At 39.3% G+C, this 14,145-nt stretch overlaps 1 protein-coding gene across 2 annotated transcripts in view; it reads right to left on the reverse strand.

The window, feature by feature from the left end:
* Positions 1 to 839: 839 nt before the first annotated feature.
* LOC136875836 (gastrula zinc finger protein XlCGF57.1) overlaps positions 840 to 14,145 on the reverse strand; it is a 161,649-nt gene continuing 148,343 nt past the window's right edge. Inside the window, exon 5 of one of the 2 annotated variants that reach the window (XM_068228030.1) lies at positions 840 to 927. In XM_068228030.1, the coding sequence (XP_068084131.1) occupies positions 891 to 927 (37 nt within the window). In that variant the 3' untranslated portion in view covers positions 840 to 890. Of the gene's footprint in view, positions 928 to 5,027; positions 7,227 to 14,145 lie in introns of those variants that run through there. The other variant, XM_068228029.1, reaches the window with a different exon arrangement.

Genomic DNA, 14,145 nt, shown 5'->3' on the forward strand with positions numbered 1-14,145 from the left:
TATTCAAAAGCTTCATTGGCTTATTCATTCTCTGCTCATTTACAATTCTTTAACTTACATCAAGCCACTATTCATCTTTTCAGTGTCACATCCATAGAATTCACACCTAGTCGATCACACAGAAAAATCATCCTATGTTTTCCTATAAATTTGAACTCAGACAAAAATCTCAAATGGATTTAAGCATATCCATAACTTTATTCTCATTTTAAAGAAAAGCATATACTTCTTGACATAGAAGGAAAACTTTACCTAAAAATGGGAGGACATCCATTCGTGTCCAGGCTTATCACAAATTAAACAAAAAAATACAGCCATCTCTATATTCTACTCATGCAAATTTACTTTAAAACCAGAGTGCCTTCCTACACCCATGATTATTATGCCAATACTGGCATTTTGAAGACACTACCATCATGCATTACCATTATAGATTAAAATATTCCATATAAAGGAGGATATTAATTTTATTGTTAGAAATCTTCAATCTATATTTTACCCTCTCAATCTAAAGCACTCTTAACCTTTCTGATCATCACTAAATCATGCACATATGTTACTTTAAATGTACATTTTATAGCCTCGAATATTTAGCCCATATTACAGAATTTCCATTCCCATCTTGTTAAAAGTTATTTAATAAAATATGAAAACCACTCACAAGTCTCTCCCTAATTCAAAATACATGCAATATACATTACTAACCTAGCTTATGTGATCTACATATTTACATGAAAATAACCATGCAGTTTACTCGGATAATACTTGAAATTTTATGTGCTCATCGTCGTGTCAAGAAATCCATGGTTCGGGTCTTGGCATCATTTAAACCCTCACGGCGCTGGCGTGGATCACTGGTTCGTATCCTCTTCTTGTCCTCCTGATCATCTTCATAATCCTGGGGTCCTCTTCTTCACTGTAACAAGTCTAATGACATTCGATTAAATTACCTCATTCACTAACAGAATTTTTGAAACTTTTACACAGTTCCGGCGATGTACTTGCCCCGTTAGTCAAAACTATCACATACTTTCTGTACTTTATCTGTAACTTGGACAAAGTTTTTTAAACTTACGAATACAGGTAAGGCAGACTGTGTGTCTGCCTCCGATATTCCCATCAAGTCATCCCTTCTTTAACATGGCGGTCCCTTATATAATTTCACCCCTACACAAACAACAGATAGCGAACAGTCCCCACCACATTTTGCATATCAGTGGTTCTACGAGTTGTGTAACATCGGCAATGGGCTCAAATGAGTGACTCAGACTTTTAAGTAATTTAGTTATGTGCAGAAAACAAATCGATCGGCAGTTTATCTAAAATTTATTGTCAAAATGATGCCTTTTTGGGAATCCCCCACCTGGAGTCTGCATTCTCAGCAAGTGTGAGTACACTACTGGTGCTTATATAATCTTCTGGTGGTGTAATTTTCCACACGATGAAATATTGTAAAAAAAAATTATAATTTTTGCAGAGGTCTACTATAAAAGCATATGACAAGCCAAGGTTTCCCTTATTAATGAATATGCTTATCTCGAAATCTTACAATACAAATCAAGCTTACACGTTGGTATTGCCATGTCTTGGCCATTTTTATATTTTCCTTCCTTGTCATTTTTCATAGCTTGCTCTCCTTCTTGGGATTTTTCTAGCTATGACAGACCTGTGTTTACACCATCAAGTCGGAGGTGTTGTGCAAATTGATGCAACCTGATGCAACTTCACTGATGCAGCTTGATAAAAGTTTCCACCGCCTAAATCAATTTTTAATTAATTATGTGTATGACTGATATGGTCACTGAATGACAATATTAGCCCTATAGTAGTTCAAAAATCTGTAGCATGTTGAAACGGAATGAAAAGTAGTGGCATGTAAGTCAATGATTCACCAACTCTGTCAGCAACCGAAGAATAGAGAAGATATATCACATTATTTGCTCTCTATTTCTCACCGGAGAATAGTTGCAGAAGATGGAGCTGAGAACCAGCTCTGTCCAACAAGGTAATGTGGTCGCATATCCAGCAGGGATTGGCCTCTTGTTCAACCTACTGGGTAAGGCTGGTGGCACGTATTTATCGGAATGTAAGTTCATTCTGGAAATTACCAGAAATAGAACTGACATCAGGGGAGCGGGAGAATCAGGTGATTGACCAAGAGTGATAGAAGGTAGTTTTAGAATGAAGTACTGGAGGTGTGCAAAGTAAGTATTTGTGTCACAGTACAAACAAGACAGTACGGACTTTAAAATATCTCAGGATATTTGTTTCTACTTCATTACATGCATTTTTCTGCTTTTTAGAAATAGTGTATCTTTGGCAAATTTACATGTGGATAAGATAATAAATACATGCAACATGTGATATATATTTTCTTAATGTGATTGAATTTGGTGAAACATTCTTATCTTGAAAATTGGAAGTTGATTTTTGAGCTCAGTTGACATTTTCATTTATTGAACACAGTTGAATAGATTTTCTTTTTGTAGATTATTTTGACATATGTTGGATAGCATTCCTCGTTAGATCTTTATAGCTTTTGGAGGAAATGTCTTTAGCTTTTACTGCAGCTTGATCTGGAAGGTTCCTACCATTGCCGATACTGTGATTTGTAGTGTAACCCTTATTGAAGAGCAAATCTTTATTCCTAATTGTCCTAATCCTAATATTGTTAAATGATTGCTTGTGAGTATAACATAAAATATGTCTACTTGAAGTTATCACCTTCGTCTTGCCAGTCGACAAACCCTGCTAGCTTTCCTGACGATTTCCACCACCCTGGCAATTTCTTGATTCTCTACTCCCTTACTTAAATGCCATTTTTGCAGTCCTCCGAGTAGTTGTGATATGGGACACAAGGGTCCTAAGAGAGCCCACCCCGTGGCGATGATCTTTAAGGTGTCTAGTGTATAGGTGTGACACCGTGGTTGGAGTCTTGCTAGACAAAAACGTTTTCATCATCAGAACGTTGGCCGACGGTATATGAGAGGATGTGGTATACAGTTAATTTCTGATCACTAGATTGTGACCAAAAGCCTGGATTCGTGCACAAAAACCTCTCTGCAGTGCCCACGTGGAGTGACACTGTCGATGATGATTCGTCCACCAGATGGGGATTTAAAACTTTGAGAAGAGCCCTTGCTGTTATTAAACAGGAGTAGGCTACACCTCTTCTTACCTCATCATCATCAGAAAGACGTAACCCAGCCACTAAAAGTCATAGGACTTGGGGAGTTCTCACGTCTAACAGCCTGTAACTGATGGAAACATTCCAAGATGTTTACATTTTTCACTTTTTACCCTCAGAAAATACTGAAATATGGAGGCAATTTTAATGATGGTGCAGACCTTCGTTTTGATGTATTTCGTGGCTAAACGGTAAGTCATATTACAAAATGGATGGCACAATCCAGGTTCAATTTGGAGTGATCTACAACTTTGGTCCTATCACTTTTTGGTATACCTCTATCCGTTATGTGTTAGATTTGGCTGTGTTTCCCAATGTACGTAAATTTTGTAGTTTTTACATGTATAATTCATATTTTGACACATTTATATGAAAGACGGAATCATCAAATTCGGCATGAACATTGGTCCTTCTGGTAGCTATGTGTGAGCCAAATTCTGTTTCTGGCTGTCATATAAGTATCCAAAAAGTAATGCACTGTGTGGAAACCTTACCCAAATTTCTCCCTATTCAAAGTTTCCAAGTTTTGGACTCAATATAACCCATAAATAGATGATATTAGAGGAAATGTTATGAGATCAACCATTAGGCTGCTAAAAGAGGCAACTTATGGTGCCATCCATGTGTTGATGTAACGTACCATTTAGCAGCAGTTAATCTGTAAATGAGGGTCTGCAATATTGTAAATATGCAAATACTTTTGTATGTCAATCTGTATATATTCATTGGAGTCAATGTGTACATGGGGTGTGCCTTCCATTATAATTAATACTTTACAAATCGATAGTGACTGTCAGCAGGAGGGCTTCTGCTATTGGAATCAATACTCCCCACATCGACTTTGACTGCCAGTAGAAATGGGGTCCTCCAACTTCTGTGTAAGTGGCATTAGTAAGGAGGGCCTATGATTGTAATGAATAATTCCCTTCTCAATTTGACTGGCAGAAGGCAAGGGAACATACAATTTTCTTCAAAACTCCCCAAATCGATTGTGACTGCGCAGTACACAAGGGGGACTTATATTATAATGGAAACTATTTATCTTCACAATTATGCAACTCGCACTTTACAATGAAAACAACGTATGTGGACCTCCCCATGCTGTTTCTTGGATGACGCTAAGAGACATGCTATTTAAAAAAATTCTTATTCACTGCATGATTATGCAACTCACACTTTACAATGGAAGCAACGTATGTGGGCCTCCCCATGCTGTTTCTTGGATGACGCTAAGCGACATGCAATTTTAAAAATTCTTATTCACTGCATGATTATGCAATTCGCACTTTACAATGGAAACAACGTATGTGGGCCTCCCCATGCTGTTTCTTGGATGACGCTAGAAGACATGCAATTTAAAAAATTCTTATTCACTGCATGTACAGTTACTTCAATATCCGTGTACAACATAGAATACCACAGCGAAGTACGGGTACATTTGTTAGTTTCACCATAAACCTCATTACTATCAAACACTCTCAAGCAGACTACACACTCACCTTACTTAACTCTTACTGATGCTTGTTTAAAGAGGCCTAACATCTAAGGTTATCGGCCCTCACCATACATAACTGCAAGTCCTGCAGACTAAGAGAATGTTGCTCCCACCTCGTAAGATTTGAACACAAGTGTAGGACAGTCATATTCCTTGCTATTCATAGAACCTTAAACATGTGACTGACCGTTCTGTGGGCCAAATTGAAGATATGGTGGGATGGACAAATCATCCAAGGAAAATTGATTAAGCAGGATTCAGGAGAGCCCATGGAGCCATGAAGTGACATATATAAACAAATTAGTTAATATTTAAAAATAATACTTTTATTGGAAATACGGCTGTTTTAAAACAAGATTATCGGCCTTATTTTAAAACTACAGAAATATAATTTTCACTTGAGAGTCTGTGACTAATGGGAAGTATTTTGCCCTCAGAGTTGTCCACTCAAGTGGTTATTGTGATGCTGCATCACTTGTGCCAAGCCAAACTATATTTTTATTTCATAGAAACGACTGTAACGTTCACACAAGCTATAGTTCTGCTTCACTCTCCGACATGAACTCAGTCAATTAGTCAATTCAGTCATAATATCAATTCCACTTTGAATACATAAATAAATTTTGCTTATATTTATAAAATATCAGTAGATGTGAGGAATAATACAACATTTGCTGTCTAACAGTACATCCCTCAGAGAGACAATTAGCTCAGAAAATCCCATCCAAAATTACAGGTTTCTTATAAACTCATTATTTTAATACACTTGATTAGTTACCTACATGCTTGCAAAAGAAAAAACATAACAAGAGAAATCTTTCAGCTAATTTTTGGTGGAACCACAAGCTTCAGCAAAACTGCAATAAAAATCTTCTCAGAGAAAGCTTCATTTTTTGTAAGGTTTTATGTACAGTTTCACTAACCATATGCAATGTGCTGTGGAAGGGATTATAGTGAAAGTTCAGAAAAGTGTCAAGCATAGGTTGAAACTACTATAGACACGTTTGCATTGCCAAGAGTTCAAATTAAATGGCTTAAAGTTCTGCTTTAATTTACCAATTAGTTTATTCTTAAATTACGAACGTTGATTGGAATACACGTAACAGTTGTAATTACAGACAATATTGATTAATAGAGGTATATGAAAGGAACTACAAACAGATCATTAGTTTCATTGTTTAAAGGTTGTCCTGATAGCGTTCAAAACTGCTGCCTAAGATGCACTTCTTGAAGTGCCTATAAAATTTCCATCACTGACCTCAAATATGGGAGACAGTGAACATAGAGTATTTCTTATCTTTCTGAACCTAGAAACATGGTAAACTCCTATGAAAGAGTTGCAGCAATAATCGCGTTAACTCAAGTCCTAAGTGGTCCATATGGTGTTATACAGGTAGGCAACAAAAAAACCGAGGAAAATATCCTGCTTGGGATCACTTCTTCTCTTTCTCCTTCTGTCCCCTTCTCCCGGCAGGTAATGTGACTTTCATGTAACATGTAAAACACCAAAGGACTTGAGCTGATTCAGGATATACGAAAATTGTAGGTAGAGAAGGAATGAATTAACAAGAAACGGTGCTATCAGTAGGAGCTGGAGTTGCGACACGTTTGTGACCTAACATATGCCTAGTAAGATGAGCGCGCTGCGTGAATGCCTTGCCGCACATGTTACAAACGTGTGGTTTCTGACCCGTGTGGGACAAACGGTGAGTTTTCAAATGAGCGCGCTGCGTGAATGCCTTGCCGCACAGTTCACAGGAGAACGGTTTCTCCCTCGTATGCAACAACATGTGAGTATTCATGTTTCCTCGATGAGCGAAGGCCTTGCCACAAGTCGGACAGGAAAATGGTTTGCCATCAACATGAGATAACATATGGGCATTGAACTGCGAACGAATTGTAAAGGTTTCCAAGCAGATTGTGCAAGAATACGTGGTATGTCGTAGCAAATGCTTCTTCAAACTTCCGCGTTCTGTGAAGGTCTTTCCACACATGTTACAATAATGAGGCTTTTCGCCACTGTGAGATTGCACGTGCGTATTCAAGTTTCCCAAGCGATTGAAAGTCTTTTGACAGATCAAACATGAGTACGGTCTCTCACCTGTGTGTGACAACGCATGAGCTTTGAGGTGAGAAAGTTGTACAAACGTCTTATTACAGGAAGGACAAGTAAATGGTCGCTCTCCAGTATGGGATAATAAATGACGCTTCAGGTGCGATCGTAACGTAAAAGACTTGCTGCATGTAGCACAAGAATGTCGTTTCTCACCGGAATGTAATAGTTTGTGGTAATGAAGATTTCTACGATGAGTGAAGGTCTTGTCACATTCACTACAAGTATACGGTCTATCCACCAACAACGGAGGAATCGGCGGAATTTCTTCCCCTGTATGTTTTGAAATGTGTTTCTGTAGAAACGATTCTGTTTTAAAAGCTCTTCCACAGAAATTACAGGTCCAAATCACATTACCAGATGATCTTTCCTCTTCGTTCAAACATCTACCTTCACTGTTGTTGGTCTCATCAACTAATGTGTGCAGTTCTCTGCAAAAAAATTGACAATTGCAGTTTGTCAACTAAAACTACAGTAACTGAGCCTAAATTATAGTGTGCTGTTAGTGAAATCTAAGACATTGGCAAATGGTTAGTGAACATTGTAGTGTGCATATGTATAGACAATATACTGCCAAATACTGCTGAAAATTTTGAAAAGAATGCGATTCTGGAGGAACATGATATGCGCACAGATGATCATTATAAAGAAAATATGAAACTTAAATTTTGTATGTAATTTCTTAATTCAGGGAGCCCAAATTATAAGACTGAACATGATATATACATTTTGTGCAACCAGTTCAATCCACAACATACCTGGAAGTGGTAGCCCTATGATCTTCATTGACAAAGAACTTGTTTAAATCTCGGACATAATGTTGCAGAGGCCAAGAATAAGCACTGGCAGCAATTAATGTTATATGAAAATCTGCTCTGAAAAACAACTGAACTTCTCAACATGTACAGTTATTTATGCAAGAAACCTTAGTCAAAGTATTCAACAATATATGTAAAATGAATTGAACTATGCCTTCAACAACGAGGAGTATGCTTCCAGCATCAGTTATGGTTGTGGTGAATATACAAATTATAATTTGTTTTGGTACAAACTAAACATCATGCTAGCAACCTAACTGCCCCTGTCAAATGGGAAGAAAGACTAGCGAGGATTATCCAACCACACTGTCACATTATCTCACACCTCCAGTGCTGCACTCTGAAGATAATTTCACTTGTGCCAGGGTAAAATATTTTTACTTCAAAACAGCAACTACAAAGGGAACATATTCCAATTTGACTGACATTGTAGTTCTCCCTCATGGAGGTTGTGGGCAGTAACTACCCTGGTGTGCTATATAATCAGAAAAAAATCCTTATAATTCTCAGTCCTACAAGTAATCAATGATATTAACTGTGTCTTCTGTCAATCCAGGTACCGGTATTAAAAGTATAAAGGATAACAGCTGCTGCCTGGGACTAGGAGAAAGTGTCTCCTCGATAAACTGACTGATAAACCGCCGAGTGTAGGATGGAGCAAGTTATTACCGGGACAGATCATTTATTCAGGATTATTTATGATGCCTCATTCAGTGATCAAAATCTAAGCTAGTGTAGAGCAACTCCTGGCAAACAGTTCATAGCATACCAAAAAGGGGAAGAAAGGAGGGGTACTAGATACACAGTTAAATTACAGGGTTGGCTTCCTTGCATGTAGAAAAGACTGACAGGTTATATAAACTTGTGCCTGGTAATTACTGAGATATTAGACACTCTAATATTATAAACTGGAATGTTAGTTCTAGAATTTAGTTTGAATTTCCTGTCGTGATGCATTTTGTTGTGTTGATTACTTTAATGTGCGACCCTGGCAATACAGCTGGCTTCTGCTCGTCATATCACTGCGTGATGTAGATAATGATTCCATCAGGAAAATTATCTACATCACCTGATGGCCGAGCACGCATCAATTTTTGTGAATGAGACGAAGTCTCAAAATCTGTGGCTCCAGTAGCCTATGTAGCGGTCATATGCAGTAGCTATGCATCTTGGTAAATGTGCTAGTTACCAACTGATGTGTCCAAACTGGCACACTGGAGTGAAACGTTGACAAGCAAGAATGAGCGAGCTGGAAAATTTATAATGTCCAATACTGGTAACATGCCATTTATATTAGAATTATGCCATTGTGTTACAAAAAAAACACAAAAAGTGTGGTATTGTAGAGATTGCTTGGCAATCAAGCATAATTCCTTCATTTCTGTAGCAGTCATCTACAACAACGACGTTAAGTACCATCGTGGCACTAAGCAATTGGCCCTCCTCTACCTATCCAGCAATCAGAATGATGTGCATTAAGGTGCAGAAAGGCTGGAGCTGTTTTTCTTCATTCCCTTTCTGTGAAGATATAGTTAAAATTTTACAGTTGAATTCAAAGTAACGTTTTTATTTAAGATACAAGGGAAAACTTAATTCAAAAGTCATGTTTTATTTTTATTTTTTTGCTAATGAGCAGTTACCATATGTTAATACTCCACTGGTAAAAAGCCTGCAGCATTCTCAAGGACTGTGTTCAGTGACATACTGAAGGGTTGTGTTGGTGATTCATTAGTCATGGACATCGGTGATCAGATGAAACTCAGGAGGCCTGTCTGTGCGCACAATGTTTTGACCCTGCAGGCAGTAACTGTCCTGAGGTTAGAGGTGAATAGTATTTGCAATATTCATTCTAGGGTACAACCATGCCCCGCCAATGAGTAAGTGTTCCCGTCACCATTTGAATGGGGTCAGATTGCAGTCCTGTGGGGAAGGTGGATGCATGTATCGACGGATTACTGCACATATTGGGTACAATGTATCGATGGTGTGTCGCTGCTTTGAGCAGTGGTCTGTGGAACATTCCCACACCCGTACACCAGGCTCCGGAAATTGCGTAGTACAGACATGCTGTGTGAGCAGTGACGGCCGACCAAACATCAGCCAGGAATGACATCCGGTCACAAGTTGCACCTGCTGTGCAATCAAGGACCAATGCTCGCAGCAGGATTACGATCATGTGTGCCTCTGGCCGGGCTACCACTGACGCGACACCAGCAAGGACCACTGGGAACCGTCTGCTCGCAGCAGGATTACGATCGTGTGTGCCTTTGGCCAGGTTACCACTGATGCAACACCACCAAAAACCACTGAGAACCCTCTGCTCGCAGCAGAATTACGATCACGTGCGCCTCTGGCCAGGCTACCGCTGACGCGACACTGCCAAGCACGGCTACTCTGGTGTCATGAATGAGTCACCTGGAGAGAGGAATGGCGCACTGTTGTGTTTAGTGATGAGAGCAGATTTTGTCTGTATGCAAATGATGGACAGTACACTTTTAGGGCGTAGACCTGGTGAGCAGCCTATTCCAGAGTGCATTTGCCCATGACACACAGGTCCCACCCCAGGCTTCATGGTGTGGGAGTCATCAGTCACAACTCACGGTCACTGTTGGCGTTTCTACAGGGTAACGTAACCAGTGCCTGCTACGTTGCACAAGGTACTGCCATTTCTTTAACAGGAAGGTGTTATCCTTTTTCAGCAGGACAATGCACTTCCACATACAGCTGCAACAATACAACATGCTTTATGTGGTGTACAACAACTGCCCCGGTCAACAAGATCTCTGGATTTCTCGCCAATTGAACACATACATGTTCTCCAGAGCTTGCAAGAACCCTTACCAAATTGCATCGAAAGGTGCAAGATCCTTGGGATAATCTATCGCAGGATGCCATCCAGCGCCTTTATGATCGTTTGCATTTGTGAATACAGACGCCTGCACTGCCGCCAGAGGGGGCAGTACACTGTACATTGATGCATTTTCTGTGACGTGTGTTTCATTGGGTCTCAATTTGAAATTATAAATTGCAATTATGAACTGTCACATCACTTATATATATAAAATGACCTTGTCCTTCAAGTTGGTTTTCTTTTTTGCCAGTGTATTATGAAATAGAAACCGTTCAGAAACAACCAAAATATTGCAGTTATATACAAAAGCACTTGTTATTCTTTTGAAACATGTTTTCTCTTGTATGTTAAATAAAAACTCGGTATCTAACTGTGCCTCTTTATGCACAAAAAAGGAATGAAGAAAGAAACACAGGTTAGACCAACGAGCCAATGCTTGATAGCCTTGGCTCTTCAAAAGGTGAATTGTGCTGTAAAAATAAACATGACTGTGAGGCTCATAGCAAGGTGTGTGTTGATTATCCTCCTAGTCAATACTCAACATTATATCCAATTAAGATGAAATTTTAAATAACCGGGTGAGCTGGCAGTGTGGTTAAGGGTGCACAGCTGTGAGCTTGCATCCGGGAGATAGTGGGTTTGAGCTAGTGATGGGCAGTCTGAGACGAGGTCTCGAGATTTCTCGGGATTTCTCGAGACTAGCGCAGGCATTATTTCTCGCGAGAAATCTCGAGAGCGTTGTCCCCACAACGTGCGATGAGCAGCCTGTCGTAGGCCTGCAGGTAATCGGAGCTGAATGTTGTTTGTTCCGAATATTCGAACAGCCAACCACGGGCCTTCTCATTTTCGTAAATACGTGTCAACAAGCGACTAGGGCGTTCATTTATACCGAGGTCTATTTTGACGCAGAATAACATAATTATGAAGGATACGCATTCGAGCATTGTATGCACTGGTAGGTACACGAATGAGTTGTTTAAGTACAGAACTTGACGGCTACTGTAGGTACACGTAACTGGATACTAGAGGCGTGCATTATTCGAACTCGAGACGAGGCAAGACGCGCCTTGCTGCATATGCAACCACCATTACGCATGAGTGGAATGTGCAATCTAAACTGCTATAGAGTATTCCCGTCATAATTAGGTAGGTACTTCGATATACGACGGTGCAATGTGAACTGTGTCGAATTGTACGCGACAACTTGAAGACGATGTCCGAAACGCAACGTACGTCGTGGATGTCGGTTATTTTGAAGAGATGTCACATAGCACAGCCCACTGTGTTGCTTATTCAAAAGAAGTAAAATACATCGGCAGAAGTACTTCTGGGATGATCCGGCACTAACAAACGCATAATATCAATGAAGAGGAATCGTCACAGAACACCTCCGGCCCGGTCTGAATCACAAGAAACTACCCTGCCGTCAACGATTGTGAGGCATCCAGGTAGGATTACATCCTAATAACAATTATTAACAAATTATACGGGTTATTCAGCTGAGAAGTCCACCTGGCATAACGCGTGAACATTTTACGATACTGGCATTCTGTATTCACTTTCGTTAATGGTAAGGAGCTCCTAGTGCGACATGCAGTGCTTTCATAGGATTTTGACAAAATTTATCGTCACACACGTTTCCATGTGAGAATTGCGGATGATAACTATCAAGCTTACACTCGTAGTTACTGGGACGTCGCACAGCCCGCAGCACACGAGAATCGGTCTCGAGAGCGTTGCCCATCACCCCTGTTACACGTTTCACTCATGTGTAAGAGGGGTTGCGTTTTGTAGCAAAGCACATCTTCCCCGTCTCAGGTTCGAATAATGCACGCCTCTAGTATCCAAGTAGATGCACATCCTATCTAAAGTTATTCACAAATTATGCATTGTTATTCACCTAAGATGTCCACCCCAAATAAGTCGTGAACACTTTAAGATACTGACATTCTGTTTCCACTTTAGTTAATGGTATTAAGGAGTTCATAGTTGAACATGCAATACTTTTCCAGGCTTTTGACAAAATGTATTGGCTCAAACGTTTTCATAAGAGAACGTTATTTCACGCAATAACTGCCAATGATATACTATCAAGTTTACAGTCGTAGTTACTGGTACGTCGCACAGCTTGCGCTACAGGAGGATCGGTCTCGGGATTCTCGCGAGAGTCTCGAGATCTGCGACGTCAGTCTCGAGAGTCTCGAGCGAGAGCGTTGCCCATCACTAGTTTGAGCCCCAGCCCTGTAGATGGTTTTCTGCAATTTCCTACTGTCACACCTTAATTAACCCAACTGCATCATTTGACGACCCTAGCTTGCAAAAGTAATTCGTGGCATATGAATCCAATGACAAGCTCAACTCATGGCGATGCACTGCATGGCGATGCAATACATGTAGTTCAGTTACTAACTCACAAATGCCACTGGTATGCATTCTGAGCTGAAGTTTAAACATGTGGCTTCGGTTATTTCCCATGCTCCAGGTATCACACACTTCTGGAACAAGAGATAAAATAATCTTTGTTCATATTATTCGCTCAAGTCAAACAGATGTGTTAGTGTTGATGAAGATGGAATACGAAAACTAATAGATAGCGTTTTAGAGAGTGACTATGAAGACAATGATGTTTCTGACAACAAAATAGACCCTGAAGGTCTTAGAGTTCAAGTGATGCTGTAATGGTGCTGATGACACGGAAAGTGATACAAATTACAACGGTGGGCCAAGTCTTTTGAAAGGAGTTCGTACCTCACTTAGAAGAATGTTTTGAGGTGTACCACACTCAGTGGACATACTAGAAAAAGCGGCATTGGTAAGCTTATTCCTTCGTTATTATGCATGCACATTTTCAGAAAGGAATCTTTACTGGTCGGTTTTGTATGATTTTTTAAATAATACTGTGCAGACAACTGCTGTAGTGCGGGATTCAAATGTGTTTGCTCAGTGAACTGCTACAGTATTTAAATAGGATGAGAATGGTTTAAGGCCACGGCCGCTTCTTTCCAACTCCTAGGCCCATCCCATCGCCACCTATGTGTGTTGGTGTGTTGTAAAGCAAATAATAATAATAATAATAATAATAATAATAATAATAATAATAATAATAATAATAATAATAATAAAATAATACATGAAACTTTAAACAGACATGTTTCAAGCCAACATAGGGTCATTCTCAGTAATATATTAATAATCTAAAAACCATTAAATACACAATGTGAAGTAGTTGCTAAAAAAATGTTTCCTTAACCCTTTCGCTCTCAAGCTCTCAGCTGATGGATGTGTGATAACTGTCAGCCTTATATACCGCACTATGTACACCAATAAAGACACCAACATGAAAGTTTGTAAAATTATAGAGTTAATATCACCTTTTACTGCATGTAAGTCATGTCCCTAAACCAGAAAGGTTCAATTTAAAAAATAACCAATGCATAAACAACAGATTTTTATAGTTTTGAAGTAATTATGAAAAATGTCGTTCAATAAAATTTTTTTGATTGCTGTTATTAGAAAGGTCATATTATTGTTTACTAGCATGGTAAATATCAAGATTCTATGTGCATTAGATCCAACGACAGATTAAATTGTGTAAAGTGATATATCAATGAAAAAGTCAGCCATTTTGTATAAAATACACATTTCTTACTGGAGTTGCTGGATTAATGTCATCGTCATTTA

The sequence above is a fragment of the Anabrus simplex genome, chromosome 6 (genome assembly GCF_040414725.1).
Source record: "Anabrus simplex isolate iqAnaSimp1 chromosome 6, ASM4041472v1, whole genome shotgun sequence".
Taxonomy (NCBI): Eukaryota; Metazoa; Arthropoda; class Insecta; order Orthoptera; family Tettigoniidae; genus Anabrus; species Anabrus simplex.